General features: G+C 36.3%; 1 protein-coding gene across 1 annotated transcript; it reads right to left on the bottom strand.

Annotated features, from left to right (window-relative positions):
- Positions 1-812: 812 nt before the first annotated feature.
- ASB17 (ankyrin repeat and SOCS box containing 17) lies at positions 813-17600 on the bottom strand (the record flags this gene model as incomplete). Its single annotated transcript, XM_082616304.1, is given in 5 exon segments — positions 813-1019; positions 4573-4852; positions 17203-17489; positions 17493-17555; positions 17559-17600. Coding segments are annotated over 5 exon segments (879 nt in total).
- Between the last annotated feature and the right edge of the window lie 4042 nt (positions 17601-21642).

Consider the following 21642-nt stretch of genomic DNA (forward strand, 5'->3'; position numbering starts at 1 on the left):
TTGAGTTCTCATCACAAGAAAAAAAAACTTGTAACTGTGTGATTATGGGTGTTAACTAGACTTATTGTGGTGATAATTTCACAGTATATAAATTTATTGAATCATTCTGTTATATACCTGAAACTATTTTGTTTTACACAATTATATCTCATTAAAAAAATACTGCTGGGCTAGAAGGGGTATCACATACCAAAACACCCAAGCTCCACGTTGTAACTTAAGGCTAATTATGTACAAATATAATCCATTTCTGTCATCCTATTCCCAACACTTTAGTTGACTAATTCTTTACCTTGTGTTATTTGTGACCACGGATGCTACAGAATTATAAATTCTTCTCTCAAGGAAGGGATCACCTCTTAATTTCATTAATTATTCCCTACTACCAAACACAGTGTTTTCTTTGCAAAATAACTCAATAAACATTTGTTATTATGGATATAAAATATAAAATAATATTTACCTAACTTAGGATATACTAAAAGTAAGAGCTTCAGAGTTAACAATATTAATATGACCAGATTTTCCACAAGTAACAAGAATGCTCTAAGGCCGAAAACAACTTTTAAAAACAGAATAAAAGCATAAATCTAAAATATTTTTAAAATGCAAATAATTTGTTGCACTGTATAGAAAGTTAATGGGTAGAGCCATATGTTAATTTAAAAGTGATTCATTTAGGGTGTCATGTGAAAATATATTTTCTAATGGAATGTTCAATGCAGTAAAAATTGGTGTGAAGTTAATAGTTTATTAACTTCTAAACCATACAACAGTGAGCGTCCTTAAAAGAATGAAGAAAAAGATGTGCATTAGCTTTCTAAATTCAGGTAGTTCTGTAGACGAACAGGAATAAGAAGTGAAAATATTCCATTTGGGAGCATATTGTTGGTCAGTAGTTGAGCCCTGATGGTTATTCTGCAAAGATGTAATAGTTCACATGGATCTTTGTATCTTGTTGAAGGAATGTAGTCCAGCCAATTTGAAATAATTGGACGTCTTCCTAAACTTAGCTGCATCTAAAGAAAAGGGAAAAGGGAAATTATAAACACTTTAATTGTTTTATTTGAATTCACAAAATGTATCTTAAATTTATTTAACCCGTATAATATTTTTTCTAAAACATTTTCACTTGAGGCAAGAATTTTTACTCCCATTTTATTCTCACAATCATATATAATGTTTAATATGTCTAAGGATATAAAACATTTCTTACAACAGTGAATCTGTATGTTTTTAATTTTAGACAGATCATACACTTATGGTTTATTAGCTTCTTCTAGCGTAGTGTTGCCAATTTGACCAGTTTGACTGGAATTATCTAGGAGACTTTAGAAAATATTAATGCTGAGGTTCTACTCCAGAATTTCTGATTTAGTTAGTGTGGTGTTGGGCACAGACAACATAAATCCTAAAAGTTCCACCAGGTGATTCCAGCCATTGTAGAGTAAAACTACATGCTGCTGAATCATGAGAAGACCTAACAAGAGGCCCATACACATTAAAATAACTTTTTACGTTTTAGATAAGCTACCCTTTTAAAGATTTAGTTCTAGAAGCCAAATGTTATTAGGCTGATTTAGAAGTAAAAAACATTGCTGTGTTATAGAGGTACTTCTCCAGAAGAACCTACACTCTACAGACTACATGACACTTTAACTTAAATGATATATAATTTTTCATTGTTCAGTAAACAATTATTTAAAGAATATCTCATGTATACTCAGCATTGACCTTGGTGCTTGGGATAATTGCTAGACTACGCAAAATACACATAGCCTCTGCAATCACAGAACTGTGGTCTAGAAGTAAAGATATCTAAATGTATATTTACAGTAAAACTGGCAAATGTGGAAATGAAAAGCAGGGTTATTTAGAGTTCTTTAAGCTGGTTTTTATGCCATTTTTCACCTTATTGCTCAATGCTACTTCACTTATTAAGCTGAAATTGATTGGAATCCAGCTTTAACGTCTTTGCCACTCAGGTGATTTTGATCAACTCATTCTCTCCTAGTACTCTTCTATTTTGAGTGTACCTCAGCAATAGCATTCATAGACCTGGTTGAGAATCGATATGTCCTATAAAAATTGTGCAGGACTAACACTGGACAAGGACAAGCAAATTACTAAAGAAGCAAAAAAAATTTTTTTTAACATTTTTATTGGAGTATAATTGCTTTACAATGGTGTGTCAGTTTCTGCTGTATAACAAAGTGAATCAGCTATACATATATGTACATCCCCCTATCTCCTCCCTCTTGTGTCTCCCTCCCACCCTCCCTATCCCACCCCTCTAGGTGGACACAAAGCACCAAGCTGGTCTCCCTGTGCTATGTGGCTGCTTCCCACTAGCTATCTATTTTACATTTGGTAGTTTATATATGTCCATGCCACTCTCTCACTTTGTCCCAGCTTACCCTTCCCCCTCCTCGTGTCCTCAAGTCCATTCTCTATGTCTGCATCTTTATTCCTGTCCTGCCCCTAGGTTCTTCAGAACCTTTTTTTTTTTTTTTAGATTCCATATATATGTGTTAGCATACGGTATTTGTTTTTCTCTTTCTGACTTACTTCACTCTATATGACAGTCTCTAGGTCCATCCACCTCACTACGAATAACTCAATTTCTTTTCTTTTTATGGCTGAGTAATATTCCATTGTATATATAAAGAAGCAAAAAAATTTTTTTTAATTGTTTTGTTTTAAAAATTAGTTGCCAAGGACTTCTCTGGTGGTCCAGTGGTTAAGAGTCTGTGCTTCCAGTACAGGTGGCGCGGGTTCAATCCCTGGTCAGCGAACTAAGCTAAGATTCCACATGCCATGTGGTGCAGTCATAAAAACAAAAACAAAAACAACAAAAAATAGCAACAAAAATTGGTGCCAGGGCTTCCCTCGTGGCACAGTGGTTAAGAATCTGCCTGCCAAGGCAGGGGACACAGCTTCGAGCCCTGGTCCAGGAAGATCCCACATGCCACGGAGCAACTAAGCCCGTGTGCCACAACTACTGAGCCTGCACCATAAAGCCTGTGAGTCACAACTACTGAGCCCATGAGCCACAACTACTGAAGCCCACACACCTAGAGCCTGTGCTTCACAACAAGAGAAGCCACCGCAATAAGTCCGTGGACCACAACCAAGAGTAGCCCCCGCTCGCCACAACTAGAGAAAGCCTATGCGCAGCAACGAAGACCCAATGCAGACAAAAATAGATAAATAAAATAAATTTTTTAAATGCTTTAAAAAAATTGGTTGCCAAAATAATTTGACGAATTTGCTGTTCTTACAGTTGGCCCAGGCATGGTTGATTGATATGCATTGTTAAAGCTTAAAAAAATTAAAGACCCAGCAGAACTATATATCTTAGGAGTTTATTTCTGAAGTCACACCTTTAAAGATAAGGGGAACTGCTAGATTCCTTGGTACTTTGACTGGTTTAAATTTATAGGGGTAGCTTTCTTTACCTTATGCAGACTTATTTCTTTTTTTAATTAATTTTTATTGGAGTATAGTTGCTTTACAATGTTGTGTTAGCTTCTACTGCACAGCAAAATGAAACAGTTATACATATACATATATCCCCTCCATTTAGGACACTACAGCGCATTAAGTAGAGTTCCCTGTGCTGTACAGTATATTCCCATCAGTTGTCTATCTTAGACTTATTTCTTGATACTAATAGACATGATACAATTTGATGCTGAAACTTGCAGTTCATTTTGACAGGATAAACATGCCCTTCATGTGGTTGATTTTTTTTTTAAACCTTATCAAGGAGAAACTCTTCACATTTCTGAGGGATAGATATTTTCAATTGAGCAAATATTTAAAGCCTTTATATTTTCATGCTTAAAATTGTTCAGGAATTTTGAAAAGGAAAATATGTTTCTTGGTATGTGATTATAGTGGAGAGAAATGTAACTTTAATTTTACAATATTCTATTGGAAAAGAAATCTGTTAAAAGTTTAATTTGTTCTGTTTTGTTTTTGTTTTTAAATTTATTTAGTTTTGCCCGCGTTGGGTCTTTGTTGCTGTGTGTGGGCTTTCTCTAGTTGCGGTGAGTGGGAGCTACTCTTCGTTGCAGTGCGGTGGCTTCTCTTGTTGCGGAGCACAGGCTCTAGGCTCGTGGGCTCAGTAGTTGTGGTGCACAGGCTTAGTTGCTCTGCGGCATGTGGGATCTTCCCGGACCAGGGCTCAAACCCGTGTCCCCTGCATTGGCAGGCAGATTCTTAACCACTGAGCCACCAGGGAAGCCCTGTTCTGTTTTTGAGACATAGAAATCCTAATAAACAGATTATTATGTAATTAGAATGTAATAATAATATACATCTACTTAATAACTACTAAAACTATACTAACTTTAAAAAATTATTTCATATTTAGAAGACATAAAATTATGAAATAAAAGAGCTAAATGTTCAAGATAATTAGAATTTTGCCTGTTTTTAATTTATAAGCATATACTCAGTGATTCACTGGTTTGATAGATGAAAAATTAACTTTATTCTTGTCTCACAATTTTATCTTAAAATTGATCAATATTTGAGCCCACACCCAAAGTACAATATTTTGCTTACCTCTATTTCCCTGGTTGAAATGACAGAAAGCACTCTGGAACAAAGCACTAAACAGGTTTTGGCATCTTCCTGGATGTTTACCAGTTCATGATCAACCATTATTCTCACTCTTGAGGGGTAGAGCAATATTGTTAACACAATGTTGATAGGTTTTTTTTCTCTTTCTACAATTCCATATTGCAGGAGTATTTTTAAGATATTGGATTGTCTCGTCTGAGCTACGTAAAGTAGAGGTGTGATTCCACTTAATGGGCTTGGACAGTATACTGGTGTGAAAGTTCTGTGAATCAGACAAACAAGAAAAGCCTCATTGAATATAAAATTAAGAAATGTGGTAAAAACTTTGTCTTAACAGTAAAGAGAAAATAATAGTATTATCTTAAATAGTAAATATCTTAAATAACATTAATGTAACTTCTCCTTTATATATAGTATGTCTTAAAAAGAATTTTCCACTCCGAATCTAGGCCAACCTGAAGGTCAAAAAATAAGAAAACTGTACTACACACTTAAATCCCGTTTACACTTGTAAAAACAAACAAAAAGATTTACAATGTGTGGAAAGTGTTTAGTTTTAGTAATAGCAATTCTGTTTCTCATTTGAGAAATCCATAGTGATTAGAACTAATATTATGAAACTGATATAGCTCTGGAAAATCTAAAATGGAAAAGAGGGACAGATTTTTTTTATTTCACTTTCTTAATAGAATAGAGTTCTGTGACCCTTTTGTTTTTGTTGTTCTTGATCACGTATCAGGCTTGAGATTGAATTGAGTTTGAAAATTAGACTGAAAAGGAACAAGTGCAGCTACCTTAATTCTATTTTTTCACTTTAATAAAATCAGAGTTGGTATTTTCAGATTGAAGAAATGTAAATTATGATGAGGGTCATATCAGGTCCCTCAAGGACAGAATTTAATTTGCCTTCTTCAGTAGAGTTTTGAGAGTTCTCTGAAATCTTGTTTTTCCTGGAGTGCTGTGTGATGACTGGACTTGAAAATTTCTCCTCCCTTATGACAGAAATGAAAATGTTATTTTTTTCTAATTGTGTATAGTTCTTGCAGTTGTTTCATTTAATAGACATTTATGTTTGCTATTGAATTGGTCAGTATATGTAGATAGGACATGGTAGAATCAGCCACAGGGAATTTTGTATGAATTATCAAGCTTTGATTTGGCCAAGTAGACATGGCTTTTAGGATAAAAAAAGGGAAATTTTATTCATGGTCCTTGTCTCTGGAATTCTCTTGATTGATCTAATAAAATACTAATATATTCTGCAGAACAGCATACAAACTATAAATATTAGTTTCGGATAATTATGCCTAGCAAGAAAAGCATTATTCAAAAAGAACTTTAAGATTTCAAATAATTAAGATGGGAGGCAACGTGGTATAGTGCTAAAAACAATAGAGATTTAGAGGTTCTAGGTTCTAGGTTTTAGTTCTCCTAACTAATAAGTCAGCTTCTTTGAGTCTCCATTTCCTCATGCATTTATGTATTCATTTGCTCATCCATTCATTAACTAATTTATTTAACACTGGCTTGTCTAGAGTGTACTGAGTACTAGATATGCAAAGATGAAGGATGTAGTCCTTGATCTCAAGATGCTTAATATAGTCTAGTAAGGGAAACAAACAAGTAATTCAATAAATACAGTACAAGGTGATCATTGCTATGATAGAAACATGATTGGGGAACTGTAGAAACACCAAGGAGGGACACCTAACTCTACCTGGGTTAGTCATTGCCTGTAGGTTATCCTGGATCTAAGACTTGAAGGTCATAGTAGGTGTTTGGCAGTAAAAAGATTGGAAAGAATGTTTCATTTACAAACATAAACCAATACTGGAATATTGTTATGCAAGAACTAGCTATATAAAATACATCATTTGTATTAGATAAGTTCTCTGGTTGAAGTGTATTTGGGGTCCTAGAGACCTCCCATATGGTGATTCTCTTGTCAGGAGCTCAAAAAAGTACAGTTTGAAAATTACTAGACCAACTAGTTTATCTCCAAAGCTTCACTGAGCTCTGAAATGCCAAGATTTTGTGATTAAAAAAAGAAAATAGTGTGGTGCAGTGCAGAATAGTGTTTTAGAAATTAAGAAGTGGGATTTTTGTCATCACTCTACCAGTGACACTATATATATCCTTCTAACTCTGTATAAAATATATATACACTCTCTCCTAGAGTCATCTCCAGATCAATATTGTTCTGAACATCTCATCTTTTTCACAAATACTTCCAACACATATCCAAAATTCAACTTCTAAACTACTTCTACATTCCCTCTCCTGATTGTTGGTATTCACTTTCCCAAATCACCACTGCATTCAACTCTTTTACATTTCTTTGATTTGTATATGTTCTTCCCTTCCATTTTCAATTCTGGGACAAGTCTTACTCATCGTATAAGACCCTGTCTAATAAACTCTATGGCACTTTGTACATAGCTCCATTAAGCTCTTATCATTTTGGACAGCTTGCTTAATGTCTCTAATATTTCATTTTCTTATCTTCAAAATCAGTGCGTGGGCAAGATAAACTATAAAATTTTAAGTTCAACAGGGCAAATACTCTTTGTTTAATACACTTTTTTTTTTTTTTTTTTTTTTTTTGCCGTACGCGGGCCTCTCACTGTTGTGGCCTCTCCCGTTGCGGAGCACAGGCTCCGGATGCGCAGGCTCAGCGGCCATGGCTCACGGGCCCAGCCGCTCCGCGGCATGTGGGATCTTCCCAGACCGGGGCACGAACCCATGTCCCCTGCATCGGCAGGCGGACTCTCAACCACTGCGCCACCAGGGAAGCCCCTAATACACTTTTATATCCCTAAATGCCTAGAACAATGCTTGGCCCATAGTACATACTCAAATATATGTTAATTGATTTTTTACCATTATCCTGAAAAATATTATTAATTTTAAAGTTATTTTGTAGCTTTTGGGCCTAATCAGAATTTTAGTGAAGCGCAATCATTTAACATTTTCAAAAGCAAGCTAATTTATTCATCTTGTTAACTCTTAAGAAGATATTTGCCTTAAGAGACTTATAAGTATGGGAATTCACGGGACTTAGGGGACAAAAAATACTGTAAGTGGCCCTTGTTAAGATTTTGAGATATTAGTTGATTTTAAGATATTAAGATTGACATTACTGTAGAAGATATTTTGGACCAAAAATGTTGAAAACATAACTAAAACTCAAATAGGTTTAAAATGAGATTCAAAAGTCTAGTCTGTACCCAAATGACATATAATTAATCCTCATGTTTAAAGATCATGTTATTGTAAACCAAAATTTGCTTAATCTGTCCTGACAGTTAATTATTACAGTACTTATATGGATGGAATGAGGCAAGCAAAGCAAGAATCAATTTTTAAATGTGAGGTTAATGAACTGAGCCCTCTGTATCTGAAAACCTGTCATATATGCACTTATGAAATGGGACATAATATTTCCATATAGACATGCAGGGAATGATTCCATTTTGTAGCTATAATAATTATTTCTAAAAATTTTCCTAGCATTTCTCTTCCGGTTTCCAGCTGCCAATTTAATAGACCTTTCTTCATAATACTTTTATCTTTGATATTTGACACACTTGACTTTCTTGAGATGTTTTCCCATGACTCTGTGGGACCATTCTCTTCAAGTTATGCATCTACCTCTTTGACTATTCATTATCAACCCTCTTTCACTGATTCCTCTTCCTCTGCCCTCAACATCTAGGTAAAGTAGATGTGGTGTTTTGACTAATTTTCATCTGATTCATTGTTCTCAGGCAATTTCCTCTATGACCATAACATGATAACTACTGTCTGTTAATTTATTCAACAAATACTTACTGAATGCATACTGTATGCCAGGCACCCTTTTGGGTACTTGGGATATATGAATGAACAAAACAAAGATGCCGCTTTCTTGCTAATATAGTAGTGAGGGATAACAGACAATACATAACAGAATGAACATAGGCAACAAGCCAATTTTATAATATGTTAGAAGGTTTGATAGGTATTCTGGGAAAAAGAAAAAGTAGTGCAGGATAAGAAGTATGGAAGTGCTGGGAAGGTGCAGTGAGGGCATTTCTCAATTTTATTTTTTTATTTTTTTAATTTAAGTGCAGTTGACATGCAATATTATAGTGGTTTCAGGTGTATAACATAGTGGTTTGATATTTATACACAATATGGATTGATCACCACAATAATCTATCACCGTACAAAGTTATTACAACATTATTGACTATATTCCCTATGCTGTAAATTACATCCCCATGACCTATTTATTTTATAACTAAAAGTTTGTAACTCTTAATCTCCTTCACCTATTTTTCTCAATTCCATACCACCCCTGCCGTGAAACCAACAGTTTGTATCTGAGTCGGTTTCCTTTTTGTTTTGTTTGTTCATTTGTTTTGTTTTTTAGATTCCACGTGTAAGTGAAATCATACAGTATTTGTTTTTCTCTATCTGACTTATTTCACGTAGCATAATACCCTCTACATCTGTCCATGTTGTCACAAATAGCAAGATTTTATTCTTTTGTATGGCTGAGTAATAATACATTGTATGTATGTATATATGCACAGACACCACTTCTGTATCCATTCATCTACTGATGGATACTTAGGTTGCTTCCATATCTTGGCTATTGTAAATAATGCTGCAAGGAACATAGGGGTACATGTATCTTTTTTAATTAATATTTTCATTTTCTTCACATAAATACCCAGAAGTGGAATTGCTGGATCATATGGTAACTCTATTTTTAATTTTTTTGAGGAAACTACATACTGTTTTCCATAGTGGTTGCACCAATTTACATTCCCACCAACAGTGCACAAGGGTTCCCTTTTCTCTACACCTTCACTAACACTTATTGATTGTCTTTTTGATAATATGTGTTCTGACGGGGGGAGGTGATATCGCATTGTGGTTTTATAAATTTATTTATTTATTTATTTATTTATCTATTTATTTATGGCTGAGTTGGGTCTTTGTTGCTCTTGTTGTGGGCTTTAGAGCGCAGGCTCAGTAGTTGTGGTGCAGGGGCTTAGTTGCTCCACGGCATGTGATATCTTCCCAGACCAGGGCTCAAACCCATGTCCCTTGCATTGGCAGACGGATTCTCAACTGCTGCGCCACCAGGGAAGCCCTCATTATGGTTTTAATTTGCAATTCTCTGGTGATTAATGATGTCGAGCATCTTTTCACATATCTATAGGCCATCTGTATGTCTTCCTTGGAAAAAAATACCTATTCAGGTCCCCTGTGCCTCTTTAAATTTGATTTTTATAATATTGAGTTGTATGAGTTCTTTATATGTTTTAGATATTAACCACTGGTTAGATATATTGTTTGCACATAACTCTCCCCAGTCAATAGGTTGCCTTTTCATTTTTTTGATGGTTTCCTTTGCTCTCCAAAAGCTTTTTAGTTTGATGTAGTCCCATTCGTTTATTTTTGCTTTTGTTGCCCTTGCCTGAGGATACATATCCAAAAAAATATTGCAAAGACTGATGTAAAATTGCATACTATGTTTTCATCTAGAAGTTTTATGGTTTCAGGTCTTATATTTAGGTCTGTAACCATTTTGAGTGTATTTTTGTATATGGTGCAAGAAAGTGGTCCAGTTTGATTCTCTTATGTGTAGCTGTCCAGTTTTCCCAACACCATTTATTGAAGACGTTGTCTTTTCCCCGTTGTATATTCTTGCCTCCATTGTTATAAATTGATTAACCATATAAGCATGGGTTTACTTTTGGACTCTCTATTCTGTTCCATTGATCTATGTGTCTGTTTTTGTGCCAGTACTATATACTTTTGATGACTATAGCTTTGTAGTATAGTTTGAAATCAGGGAGCATGATACCTCCAGCTTTGTTCTTCTTTATCAAGATTGCTTTGGCTGTTCATGGTCTTTCAAGATTCCACACAAATTTTAGGATTATTGGTTTCAGTTTCATGAAAAATACCATTGTTATTCTGATAGGGATTGCATTGAATCTGTAGATTGCTTTAGGTAGTTTGGACATTTTAACTGTTAATTCTTTGAATCCATGAGCATGGTATATCTTTCCATTTATTTCATCAATATCTTCAATTTCTTTCATCAATATCTTATAGGGTTTTTTGTGGTAAGTTTATGTATTTATTTATTTTGGCTGTGTTGGCTCTTTGTTGCTGCACACAGGCTTTCTCTAGTTGCAGCAAGAGGGGGCTACTCTTCGTTGCAGTGTGCAGGCTTCTCATTGCAGTAGATTCTCTTGTTGTGGAGCACTGGCTCTAGGTGCTAGGGCTTCAGTAGTTGTGGCTCGCGGGCTCAGTAGTTGTGACTCGCAGGCTCAGTAGTTGTGGCGCACAGGCTTAGTTGCTCCACAGCATGTGGGATCTTCCGAGACCAGGGCTCAAACCTGTGTCCCCTGCATTGGCAGGCAGATTCTTAACCACTGCACCACCAGGGAAGTCCCAATATCTTATAGTTTTCAGAGTACAGGTCTTTCACCTCCTTGGTTAAATTTATTGCGAGATGTTTTATTCTTTTTATACAATTATAGATGGGATTGTTTTCTTAATTTCTCTTTCTGATAGTTGCTAACGTTTAGAAATGCAATAGATTTCTGTATTGATTTTGTATCCTGCAACTTTACTGAATTCGTTTATTCTAATAATTTTTTGGTGGACTCTTTAGGGTTTTCTCTATATAGTATCATGTCATCTGCAAATACTGACTGTTTTACTTTTTTCTTTCCAATTTTTCCAAATTTGTCTCTTTTTCTTTTTTGATTTGCTGTGGCTAGGACTTCCAATACTATGTTGAATAAAAGTGGTGATAGTGGGCATCCTTTTCTTGTTCCTGATCTTAGAGGAAAAGCTTGCAGGTTTTCAATTGAATAATATGTTAACAATGAGTTTATCATATATAGACTTTATTATGTTGAGGTATGTTCCCTCTATACCCACTTTATTGAGAGTTTATATCATAAATGGATGTTGAATTTTGTCAAATGTTTTTTCTGTCTCTATTGAGATGATTATATGGTGTTATTCTTTGTTTTGTTAATGTGGTGTATCAGGTTGATTGATTTACACATATCAAACCATTCTTGCATCCCTGGGATAAATTCTACTTGATCATGGTGTATATCCTTTTAATGTATTGTTGAATTCGGTTTGTTATTCTTTTGTTGAGGATGTTTGCATCTGTGTTCATCAGGGATATTGGCCTGTAATTTTATTTTATTTAATTATTTTTTTCAAAGTGTGTTTATCTGCCTTTGGTATCAGGCTAATGTGGGCCTCATAGAATGAGTTTGGGAGCATTCCTTCCTTTTCAATTTTTTGGACGGTTTGAGAAGGATTAAGTCTTCTTTGAATGTTTGGTAGAATTCATGAAAGTGTCTGGTCCTGAACTTTTGGCATTTTCAAATTTTAAATAGGGTTATAGGAGAGGGCTCTACTGAAATGTGACATTAGGTAAAGAAGAAGGAGATGAAGAAGTTAGCCATTTGGCCATTTAAGAACCCTAAGGCAGGAGAGTGTGCCTGGGGTGGTGAAGGAAGAGTAAGGGAGGCTGTGTGGCTAAAAGTGTGAAAAGGGTGAGGGGTAGTAAGAAATGAGGACAGAGGTAATGGGATGTCACATCGTATAAAGCCTTGCAGATCACTGTAAGAACTTCATCTTTTACTCTAAATGGAATGGAAGAGCCACTGGAGATCTTGAGTAAAAAAAGCAGCACGATCTCACCTTTATTGAGAATTTGTTATTATTGAGAATTTGTTATGGGATAGAAGGAGAGAAATCACTTAGCTTAGGTGATAACAGTGGAGATGATCAAATTCTGTATATTGTTTAAAGGTAGACTCAGCAGATGTCCTGACAGACTAAGATGTGCAATGTAAAAGAGAGACATCAAGGATGACACTACATAATAGCCACCTACTGCACATCTTTACCTGGATATCCCTTAGGCAATGCAAACACATGCATCCAAAACTGACTTTGTAGTCTCTTGTAATAATTTTGATAGATTTGTGGCATGACCATTGTGGTAGACTGAAATAGCCTCTCAATATGGCAAAAGGGATTTTGCAGATGTAATTAGGATAAGGATCTTGAGGTGCGAAATTATCCAGGTGGGCCCAGTATAATCACAAGAGTCCTTATAAGAGATGTCAGAGAATGATAGAAGCAGAGCCAGTGAAGGAGATAGGAGTGCAGTGTTGGCTTTGAAGATGGAGGAAGAGACCATGAACCAAGGAATGTAGGCAGCTCTAGAAGCTGGCAAAGGCAGCTAGAGCATCTAGCTAGAGCCCTCTAAGGCTCTCCCTTAGAGCCTCCAGAAGGAACCCACCCTGTGACATCTTGATTTTAGCCCTTGTAGCCTCATTTTGGACTCTGACCTTCAGAACTATAAAATAATAAATTTATATTATTTTAAGCCACTAAGTTTGTGGCAGCTTTGTTACAGCAGCAAAAGGAAGCTAATACAATAATCAATGAGTCTCAAAATTTAGAAATCTGAAGAGTAACTCTTCTCTTTCAGTTTCTACTTCTAATCACCTACTGTAATGCCTGGTTATTCTATTTAGTAATATCTCTCCTTTTCCTTTTCTCTTATTGCTATTGTTTTTAGTTTAAGTCCTCATTATAATTTACCTAGGGATTGGGGGGGATGGTGGTAGAGCAGATTAGTTCTTCCCCCAAAACTATTATAAGTACACATGTAATCTTAGTTAGCACACTGGGCATGCTATGCAAATTCAGTTTCAAGCACCTCCTCTAACCACCTCCCTCTTTTCAATCAGATTGCTTCCCTCAACCCTTCCTCTACAGAAATTCTGGACCTGCCATTTTACCTGGAGTGTTTGAGCAGTCTACTAACTAGTCTCCCTAATTCTAGCTGCACCCTCCCTTACCACAGTCCAGTCTTCAAATGGGAGCTGATGAATCTTTTCATCCTCTGAGTCTGAAAAGACCTTCACTGATTGGGCATCACACGTGGTATCAATTTCAAATTCCTTGGTATGGCCTACAAAGGTCCTTCAAGGGCTCTCTTTTAGGCCTTATCTGTCACTATTACCTGATTTCCATCTCACTCTCTAGCAATTGCTGAATTGCCTGTAGTCACTGGGTACAATATGTTTGTATCTCTCTTGGCTTTAGTCAGCCTCTCTCTGCCTAGATTACATTTCTTCAAGGGAAAGACAGGGAAACTTATTTTTACATTTTAAAAATAAATTTAAGACATCACCTCTTCTAAAGTGTCTTCTCAGATACCTGCTCCTCCCCAATATTAACGATGTCCTCTGTTCCTTCTACCTCTATATGCTTCTATTTTTGAACTTATAGTATAATTATAATTTTTTATGGCTTACGTACTAGTCTGTGAGCTCTCCAAAATCAGGAAATATGTCTACTTTGTTTTTGATATCCTCAGCAAATAACACAGTGCCTGGTACTTAGAAAATGCTTAATAAATGATTATTGTTATTTTAACTGAATAATGTCATCTCTCTTTATCCACTTACAGTCTACCATACTGTGGCATCTATTTTTGCAGGTTTATTGCAAAAATGAGCAAACTTAAGTTCCTTTCTCTCATTAATTCTGTCTCTTCTCCTCCAGAGACCTATTTAGACACTTCATTATTGGATTAGCGAAATTATCAAACTGGAGTGTATACAGGGGAAGGTGACCAAAGAATCATGCTGCTATGGAAATAAAGAACAACAGATAATAGTAAACATAAGGTATTCATTATGGGAACATAATAGCTATGTTCAAATATTTGAGAGGTTTTCATACAGGACAGAGAATGAGTAGACTTTGTACTCTATATCTCTGGGGGCAGAGTTGGAGAAATGGAGACAGAAGTCAGTGCACTATGAGGAAGAAGAATCTAATAAAGCTGTATAAAAATTCACTTTTTCATCCAACACAATCTTCATTAACCACTTGCTGTGTATCTGCATAGTTCTAGACATGAGGATTCAAAGCTAAAGCAATAGTCAAAGTTCCTCCTTTCATGGAGCTTACTTTTAGCAAGAGTAGACAGTGGACAACCAATGTGTGGTTGGAATATAGTGTTCAAGGGGGAGAATGACATGAGATTAGAATTCAGGAGATTGGATTTGGGGACATATCATATGGGAGGTTTTTTTTGTTTTTGTTTTTTTTTAATTTTTGGCTGCGTTGGGTCTTTGTTGCTGCGTGTGGGCTTTCTCTAGTTGCGGCGAGCCGGGGCCACTCCTCGTTGGGGTGTGCGGGCCTCTCACTGCGGTGGCCTCTCCCGCTGCAGAGCATGGGCCCTAGGCACATGGGCCTCGGTAGCTGTGGCCCACGGGCCCAGTTGCCCCGGGTCACGTGGGACCCCCCGGACCAGGACTCGAACCCGTGTCCCCTGCATTGGCAGGCAGACTCTCAACCACTGCACCACCACAGAAGTCCCCATATGGGAGTTTTAAAAAATGGGTATTGAGTTTGATTTTTATTTCATCTGTAGTAGGAAAACTTTGGATGATTTTAAGCGTGGGTGGTATGACCTATTTTACATTTTTATAAGGTCACTCAGGCTTCTGAGTCAAGAATGGATTGTAAGAGGGAAGAGTGGAAGCTGGAAGACTCTTTAGGAGTCTATTGGAGTTGTCTAGGCAAGAGACAATGGTGGCTTCACCTAGGTTAGAAACAGAGAAGATGAAAAGTATAACTAATTGTTACATATTTTAGAGATAAAATAAAAAAGATTTGCTGATGTGTTGTGAAAGAAAGAGAAGAAGCAAGCATAAATCCTAGATTTTTGGCCTGAGCAACAGAGGCCATTAATCAAGTGCAGGATTCAGGGGAAGGAGCAAGTTAGCAGGTAGAGTGTGAGTAAGATCAGTATTCTGTTTTGATTCTGTTAAATTTGAGATGCTCTGTGGAGATGTTGAGCAGACAGCCTCATATAGGAGGAGTCTGGAGCTCAGAGGAGAGCTCATGACTGGAGATAAAGATGTGGGAGTCATTGGCATATCGTAATATTTAAAGTCATGGGACTGGGTAAAATCTTTGAGGGAAAATGAGTGGCTAGGAAAGAGAAGGGTCCCTGGCAAAGGAATGATTTACCTCAGGAAATAGTTAACTCACTACTACTAGAGTTGTTCAGTCAGAGACCAGATGAGCACCAACCAGAGATGCACTCTGGGAGTTGCTGCCCAGGAAGAGGGTTAGGGGAGGTTTGCTAATGAATTCTTAGGTTCCATCTGAATTTAAAATTCTGTGAATCTGAAAGATCCTAAAGATATTGTGGTATGTAGAATTGGCCTGTAATGTGTTTTACCTTGTGGATGCATCTAAGTCAAAATCTGTTAATCTTCAAACAGTTTATTAAGGCAGTTTTTAATGGCACTCTATCATGTCCCACCCTATGTTTTTCTTTCATTTTCCTTTCATTCCTTTCAGTTTTCCCTTCTTGCCCCTCATTAATCTTTTTTTTTTTTAAACTCATCCTCTCTTCCTTTGTTTTACTTCATTTTTCTTTCCCATGGGCCTGCCAGGGATACACATAGGCACTACTTAACCCAGCTAGTGACACTCAGTGTTAGAAGCTGCTGATGTCTGCTATAGTTACAAATATAATGGTCGTAAAACAACCAAAAAGTACTATTTGGGGTTTTATTTATTGATATTGAAGACTTCAGCTCTCAGTTTTTGTACTTGGGTTATCATTAAGGAAAGTAATCCAGTGGTTCTCCATCACCACAGTGATACACAATCAAGAAAACAACTCTGCTTCAGGCAGAATCTAAATCGGTTTAGTCTTAAACTGATCTTACCTGTCTTGTTTTTCACTGAATACATGGTTCTATCATCATACCTAGTACAGTGCCTCATGCATAGTAAGGTGATAAGTACTTTGTTGAATGAATGAATAAATGCACATCTGTTCTAATCAAACTAATACCTAAAACCAAAGAGTAAATTGCAGTTAGTGCAAACTAAGTAACTTTAAAATCTGTATTACAGACTACAACGAGGTCATATTGGACATTTTATTCTAAGATCCTCAGTAGTATTCATTAGCTAGATTGACATGTTCAGACAATGTGAAAATTTGGTTCTATAGCGGATTGAATCAGGTATTTGACTTTCACTGTGTTCAATTTTGGAGAATTTGGAGTCAAATTTATAATGTTTAACATAAAAATAGGGAATATGTTTAACAAGTATGACTAAGTGGATATGTGTGTATATCCTGAATTATACTTTGAAAGTCAATTTAGATAGTTTATAGATAAACATTCTCAGTATTCTCAAAAAGAAGAGATCACAGTATTACAAAAAACAATGTCTTCGACTAGTTACAGAAATCTAGGTTGTGTAACACTGCATTACCTTGAACACTTACATATAAGCTTTATAGAGCAAACCACTAGTAATTTATTGGTACATAATAATTTACATATAGGTGAAATTTTATTGAATAAGTAATGAAGGAATGAACAAATGAATGAGCAATCAACAGCATTCTTTATCCATATGTAGTCAGTATGCATATACATTTTAGAAAAAAAGAAGTAGTATATCCTCCTAAAGAGAAATTTGCTCCTTTTATGTTTTCAACATAAACATATAGATTATTACCTCCATATCAGTGCCAGGTTACAACTTCTGTCTTGAACATAGTCTTTTGTCCTCTTGAGGAGCAATTCCACAAAGTCAGGATTACCTTTTCTGGCGAAAACCCAGTACAGAATTGTATTCACACATATGTCAGTAAATTCAAGATTAAAATTTAGTTTGAAACAGTATCTTGATTTTTCCACAAATGCAATATAATCTGTGAGTAGTATATCAAACTGATCCAAGTCGCTGTACCTCAGAATTTTTGCCAGTGTTCTGTAAATCCTGGGTTCATAACAGTGATATCCCTACTGACCCCAAAACTGCAAGGATGGTCTTTTAATTTTGTCAATGAGATCGCAGAATATATTGCTTCATGGACAAGAAGTCTTTTGACATAATTTAGAAGATTTACTCATTGCTACTTAAGGCAACGATATAGAAATAAAATCACAGGAAGTCATACTGTAATCCTTGAGTTACGTATTTTGATAATGTGGTAGGCTTAACTCTACAAACAGGAAGTGCTCTTTAAACTGTAGCCAGGAAAAAGTATCATGTGAAATATTACCATCAAGTACTGGATGACATCACAATAGATGGAGATCTGTCATCAGCATAGGTCAGAAATTTGGGATAGTATATGTAACTGGTGACCTTTGAGAAAGACATATTGGACAGAAATGGCATATGGGAGAGCTAAGATATAATATTTTTAACTTTCTAAGAATTCAACTTAAGCTAGTATGTAAGTTTATCAAGTGCTAAAAGCATAGTCTATACATTAGACAAAATAGTATTAATAATCACACTGATTATTCTTTTTTTTTTTTTTTTTTTTTGTGGTACGCGGGCCTTTCACTGCTGTGGCCTCTCCCGTTGTGGAGCACAGTCTCGGGACCCACAGGCTCAGCAGCCATGGCTCACGGGCCCAGCCGCTCTGCGGCATGTGGGATCCTCCCGGACTGGGGCACGAACCCGTGTCCCCTGCATCGGCAGGCGGACTCTCAACCACTGCGCCACCAGGGAAGCCCTGATTATTCTTTTTAGGCTATCATATAACAAAGAGATAATGATAGAGTGAAAAAGTTCAAGTACTGTTGTTCTCATATTCTGCATGAGGACTGCACGTTCTCACTTAATCTTCATAGGATATTTTCCCTATGTTATAGTTGAGGAAACTAAGGCTTAGATAGGTTAATAAACCTGCCAATAGGCACTGTATTAATTCTCAGAGAGAAAAGATGTCATACAATATTAAACAAAATTTGGAAACTTTGTTTTAGAATTGTAAGTTTTATAGAGATTACTCCTCTATATATGAGGCAGAATATATACAGTGGGGGCATTAAAAGTATTTCAAGCTGGGGCTTCCCTGGTGGCTCAGTGGTTAAGAATCCGCCTGCCAATGCAGGGGACACAGTTTCAAGCCCTGGTCTGGGAAGATCCCACATGCCACGGAGCAACTAAGCCCATGCGCCACAACTACTGAGCCTGGGGTCTAGAGCCCATGAGCTACAACTGCTGATCCTGTGTGCCACAACTACCGAAGCCCACATGCCTAGAGCCCACGCTCTGCAACGAGAAGCCACCGCAATGAGAAGGCCACGCACTGCAACAAATAGTAGCCCCTGCTCACCGCAGCTAGAGAAAACCCACGCACAGTAACGAAGACCCAATGCAGCCAAAAATTAATTAATTTTTTAAAAAGTACTTCAAGCTTATTATGGCATCCTTGTCTCAGTAAAATAAAGCAGTAATATGTTGATTGTTTTATCATTGTTTTGTAGTTAATGCTTCAGCCAACTTTCTGTTAAATTTAACAACCTTGGGTGTATTTATTAGCAATTTTAGAGGTATTTAAGTATTTTCTTTTTCCTTTTGCATATTTTTCTTTACATAATATGAATGATGTCTCTTTAGTAAAGGGAAGTTATAACTTTAGGTTTACTGTAATATACTTCCACTTATATTGTATTTTATAAAATCCAAACTCTCTTTTAGCATGAAAACCTAATAAATATTGTCATCTTTCTAAAAACTAAGAATTTTGTTGTTTTCCTGTACTTTCTTTTTCTTCTTTTCCCTAATTCAAAAAACACATTTTTAATTGAACTATTTTTATTGATTTCTTAATAATACCAAATATAAAGGTTGTAAAACATTGAAACATAATAGAGCCAGTGAAAATCCCTCCTTAAGATAATCACATTACTCCTAAGCATAGGCCATGCCCACCGCCCAAACCTCGCCCCTGCTTAGGCCCTGCCCTCCACAGCCAAGGCCTTTCCACCTTTTTTTTTTTTTTTTCTCCTCCTCTGTTTAACTACTGTGGTTCTGTTTTACCTTCTGGTTGTTGTTTCATCTATATTTTTATTTTTGTATTCTTTCTAACATGTCTGTTAGTTTCCTAGTCTAATTTTATTTCTTTACTTTGTTATTGTTCTCCTTTTTTTTTTTTTTTTTTTTTTTTTGCCACCCTGCACAGCTTGCAGGATCCAGGTTCATGAGCTGAGGGTCGGGCTGAAGCTCCTGTGGTGGGAGCTCCGAGTCCGAACCACTGGACTAACAGAGAGCCTCAGACCCCAGGGAATATTCATTGGAGTGAGGTCTCCTGGAGGTCTTCATCTCAGCACCATGACCCAGCTCTACCCAATAGCCTACAAGCTCCACTGTTGGAAGCCTCAGGCCAAACAACCAGTAAGACAGGAACACAGTCCCACTCATCAAAAAAAAAAGGGAGGGTGACAAAAATCTCACAGATGAAGGAGCAAGGTAAAATCCTACAAGACCAAATAAATGAAGGGGAAATAGGCAATCTACCTGAAAAATAATTCAGACTAATGATAGTAGAGATGATCCAAAGTCTTGGAAATAGAATGGTGACATGGTTTGAGACAATACAAGAAATGTTTAACAAAGATCTAGAAGAACTAAAGAACAAACAGAGATGAACAACACAATAACTGAAATGAAAAATACACTAGAAGGAAACAATAACAGAATAACTGAGGCAGAAGAATGAATAAGTGAGCTAAAAGATGAAATGGTGGAAATAACTGCCAAGAAACAGAATAAAGAAAAAAGAATGAAGAGAATTGAAGGCAATCTCAGAGACATCTGGGCAACACTAAGCACACCAACATTCAAAGTATAGGGTCCCCGAAGAAGAAGAGAAAAAGAAACCATCTGAGAAAATATTTGAAGAGATTATAGTGTAAAACGTCCCCAACATGGGAAAAGAAAGAGTCATCCAATTCCAGGGAGCCCAAAGAGTCCCATATAGGATAAACCCTAGGAGAGACATCCATGACACATATTAATCAAACTAACAAAAATTAAATTCAAAGAAAAAATATTAAAAGCAGTAAGGGAAAAACAAAAAATAACATACAAAGGAATCCCCATAACGTTATCAGCTGATTTTTCAGCAGAAACTGCAGGCCAGAAGGGAGTGGCAGTATATACTTAAAGTGATGAAAGAGAAAAAACTACAACCAAGATTACTGTACCCAGCAAGGATCTCATTTGATTTGAGAAATCAAAAGCTTTTCAGAGAAGCAAAAGCTAAGAGAATTCAGCACCACCAAAGCAGCTTTACAACAAATGCTAAAGAAACTTATTCTAGGTGGTAAACACAAGAGGTGAAAAAGACCCACAAAAACAAACCCAAAACAATTAAGAAAGTGGTGATAGGAACATACATATTGATAATAACCTTGAATATAAATGGATTAAATGCCCCAAGTAAAAGACACAGCCTCGCTGAATGGATACAAAAACATGACCCATATATATGCTGTCTACAAGAGACCCACTTCAGACCTAGGGACACATACAGACTGAAAGTGAAGGGATGGAAAAAGATATTCCATGCAAATGGAAATCAAAAGAAAGCTGGAGTAGCAATACTCGTATCAGATAAAATAGACTTTAAAATAAAGACTGTTACAAGAGATAAGGAAGGACACTACATAATGATCAAGGGATCAATCCAAGAAGAAGATAAAATAATTGTAAATGTTTACCCACCCAACATAGGAGCACCTAAATACGTAAGGCAAATGCTAACAATAATGAAAGGGGAAATCGGCAGTAACACAATAATAGTAGGGGACTTGAACACCCCATTTACACCAATGGACAGATCATCCAAACAGAAAATAAATAAGGAAACACAAGCTTTAAATGACACAATAGGCCAGATAGATCTAATTGATATTTATAGAACATTCCACCAGAAAGTGGCAGAATACACTTTCTTCTCAAGTGCACACGGAACATTCTCCACAATAGATCACACCTTGGGTCACAAATCAAGCCTCAGAAAATTTAAGAAAATTGAAATCATATCAAGCATCTTTTCTGACCACAACGCTTTGAGATTGGAAATCAGTTACAGGAAAAAAACTGAGAAAAACACAAATACATGGAGGCTAAATGGTGCTCTACTAAGTAACC

The sequence above is a fragment of the Mesoplodon mirus genome, assembly GCF_964341445.2.
Source record: "Mesoplodon mirus genome assembly, chromosome: 3".
Taxonomy (NCBI): Eukaryota; Metazoa; Chordata; class Mammalia; order Artiodactyla; family Ziphiidae; genus Mesoplodon; species Mesoplodon mirus.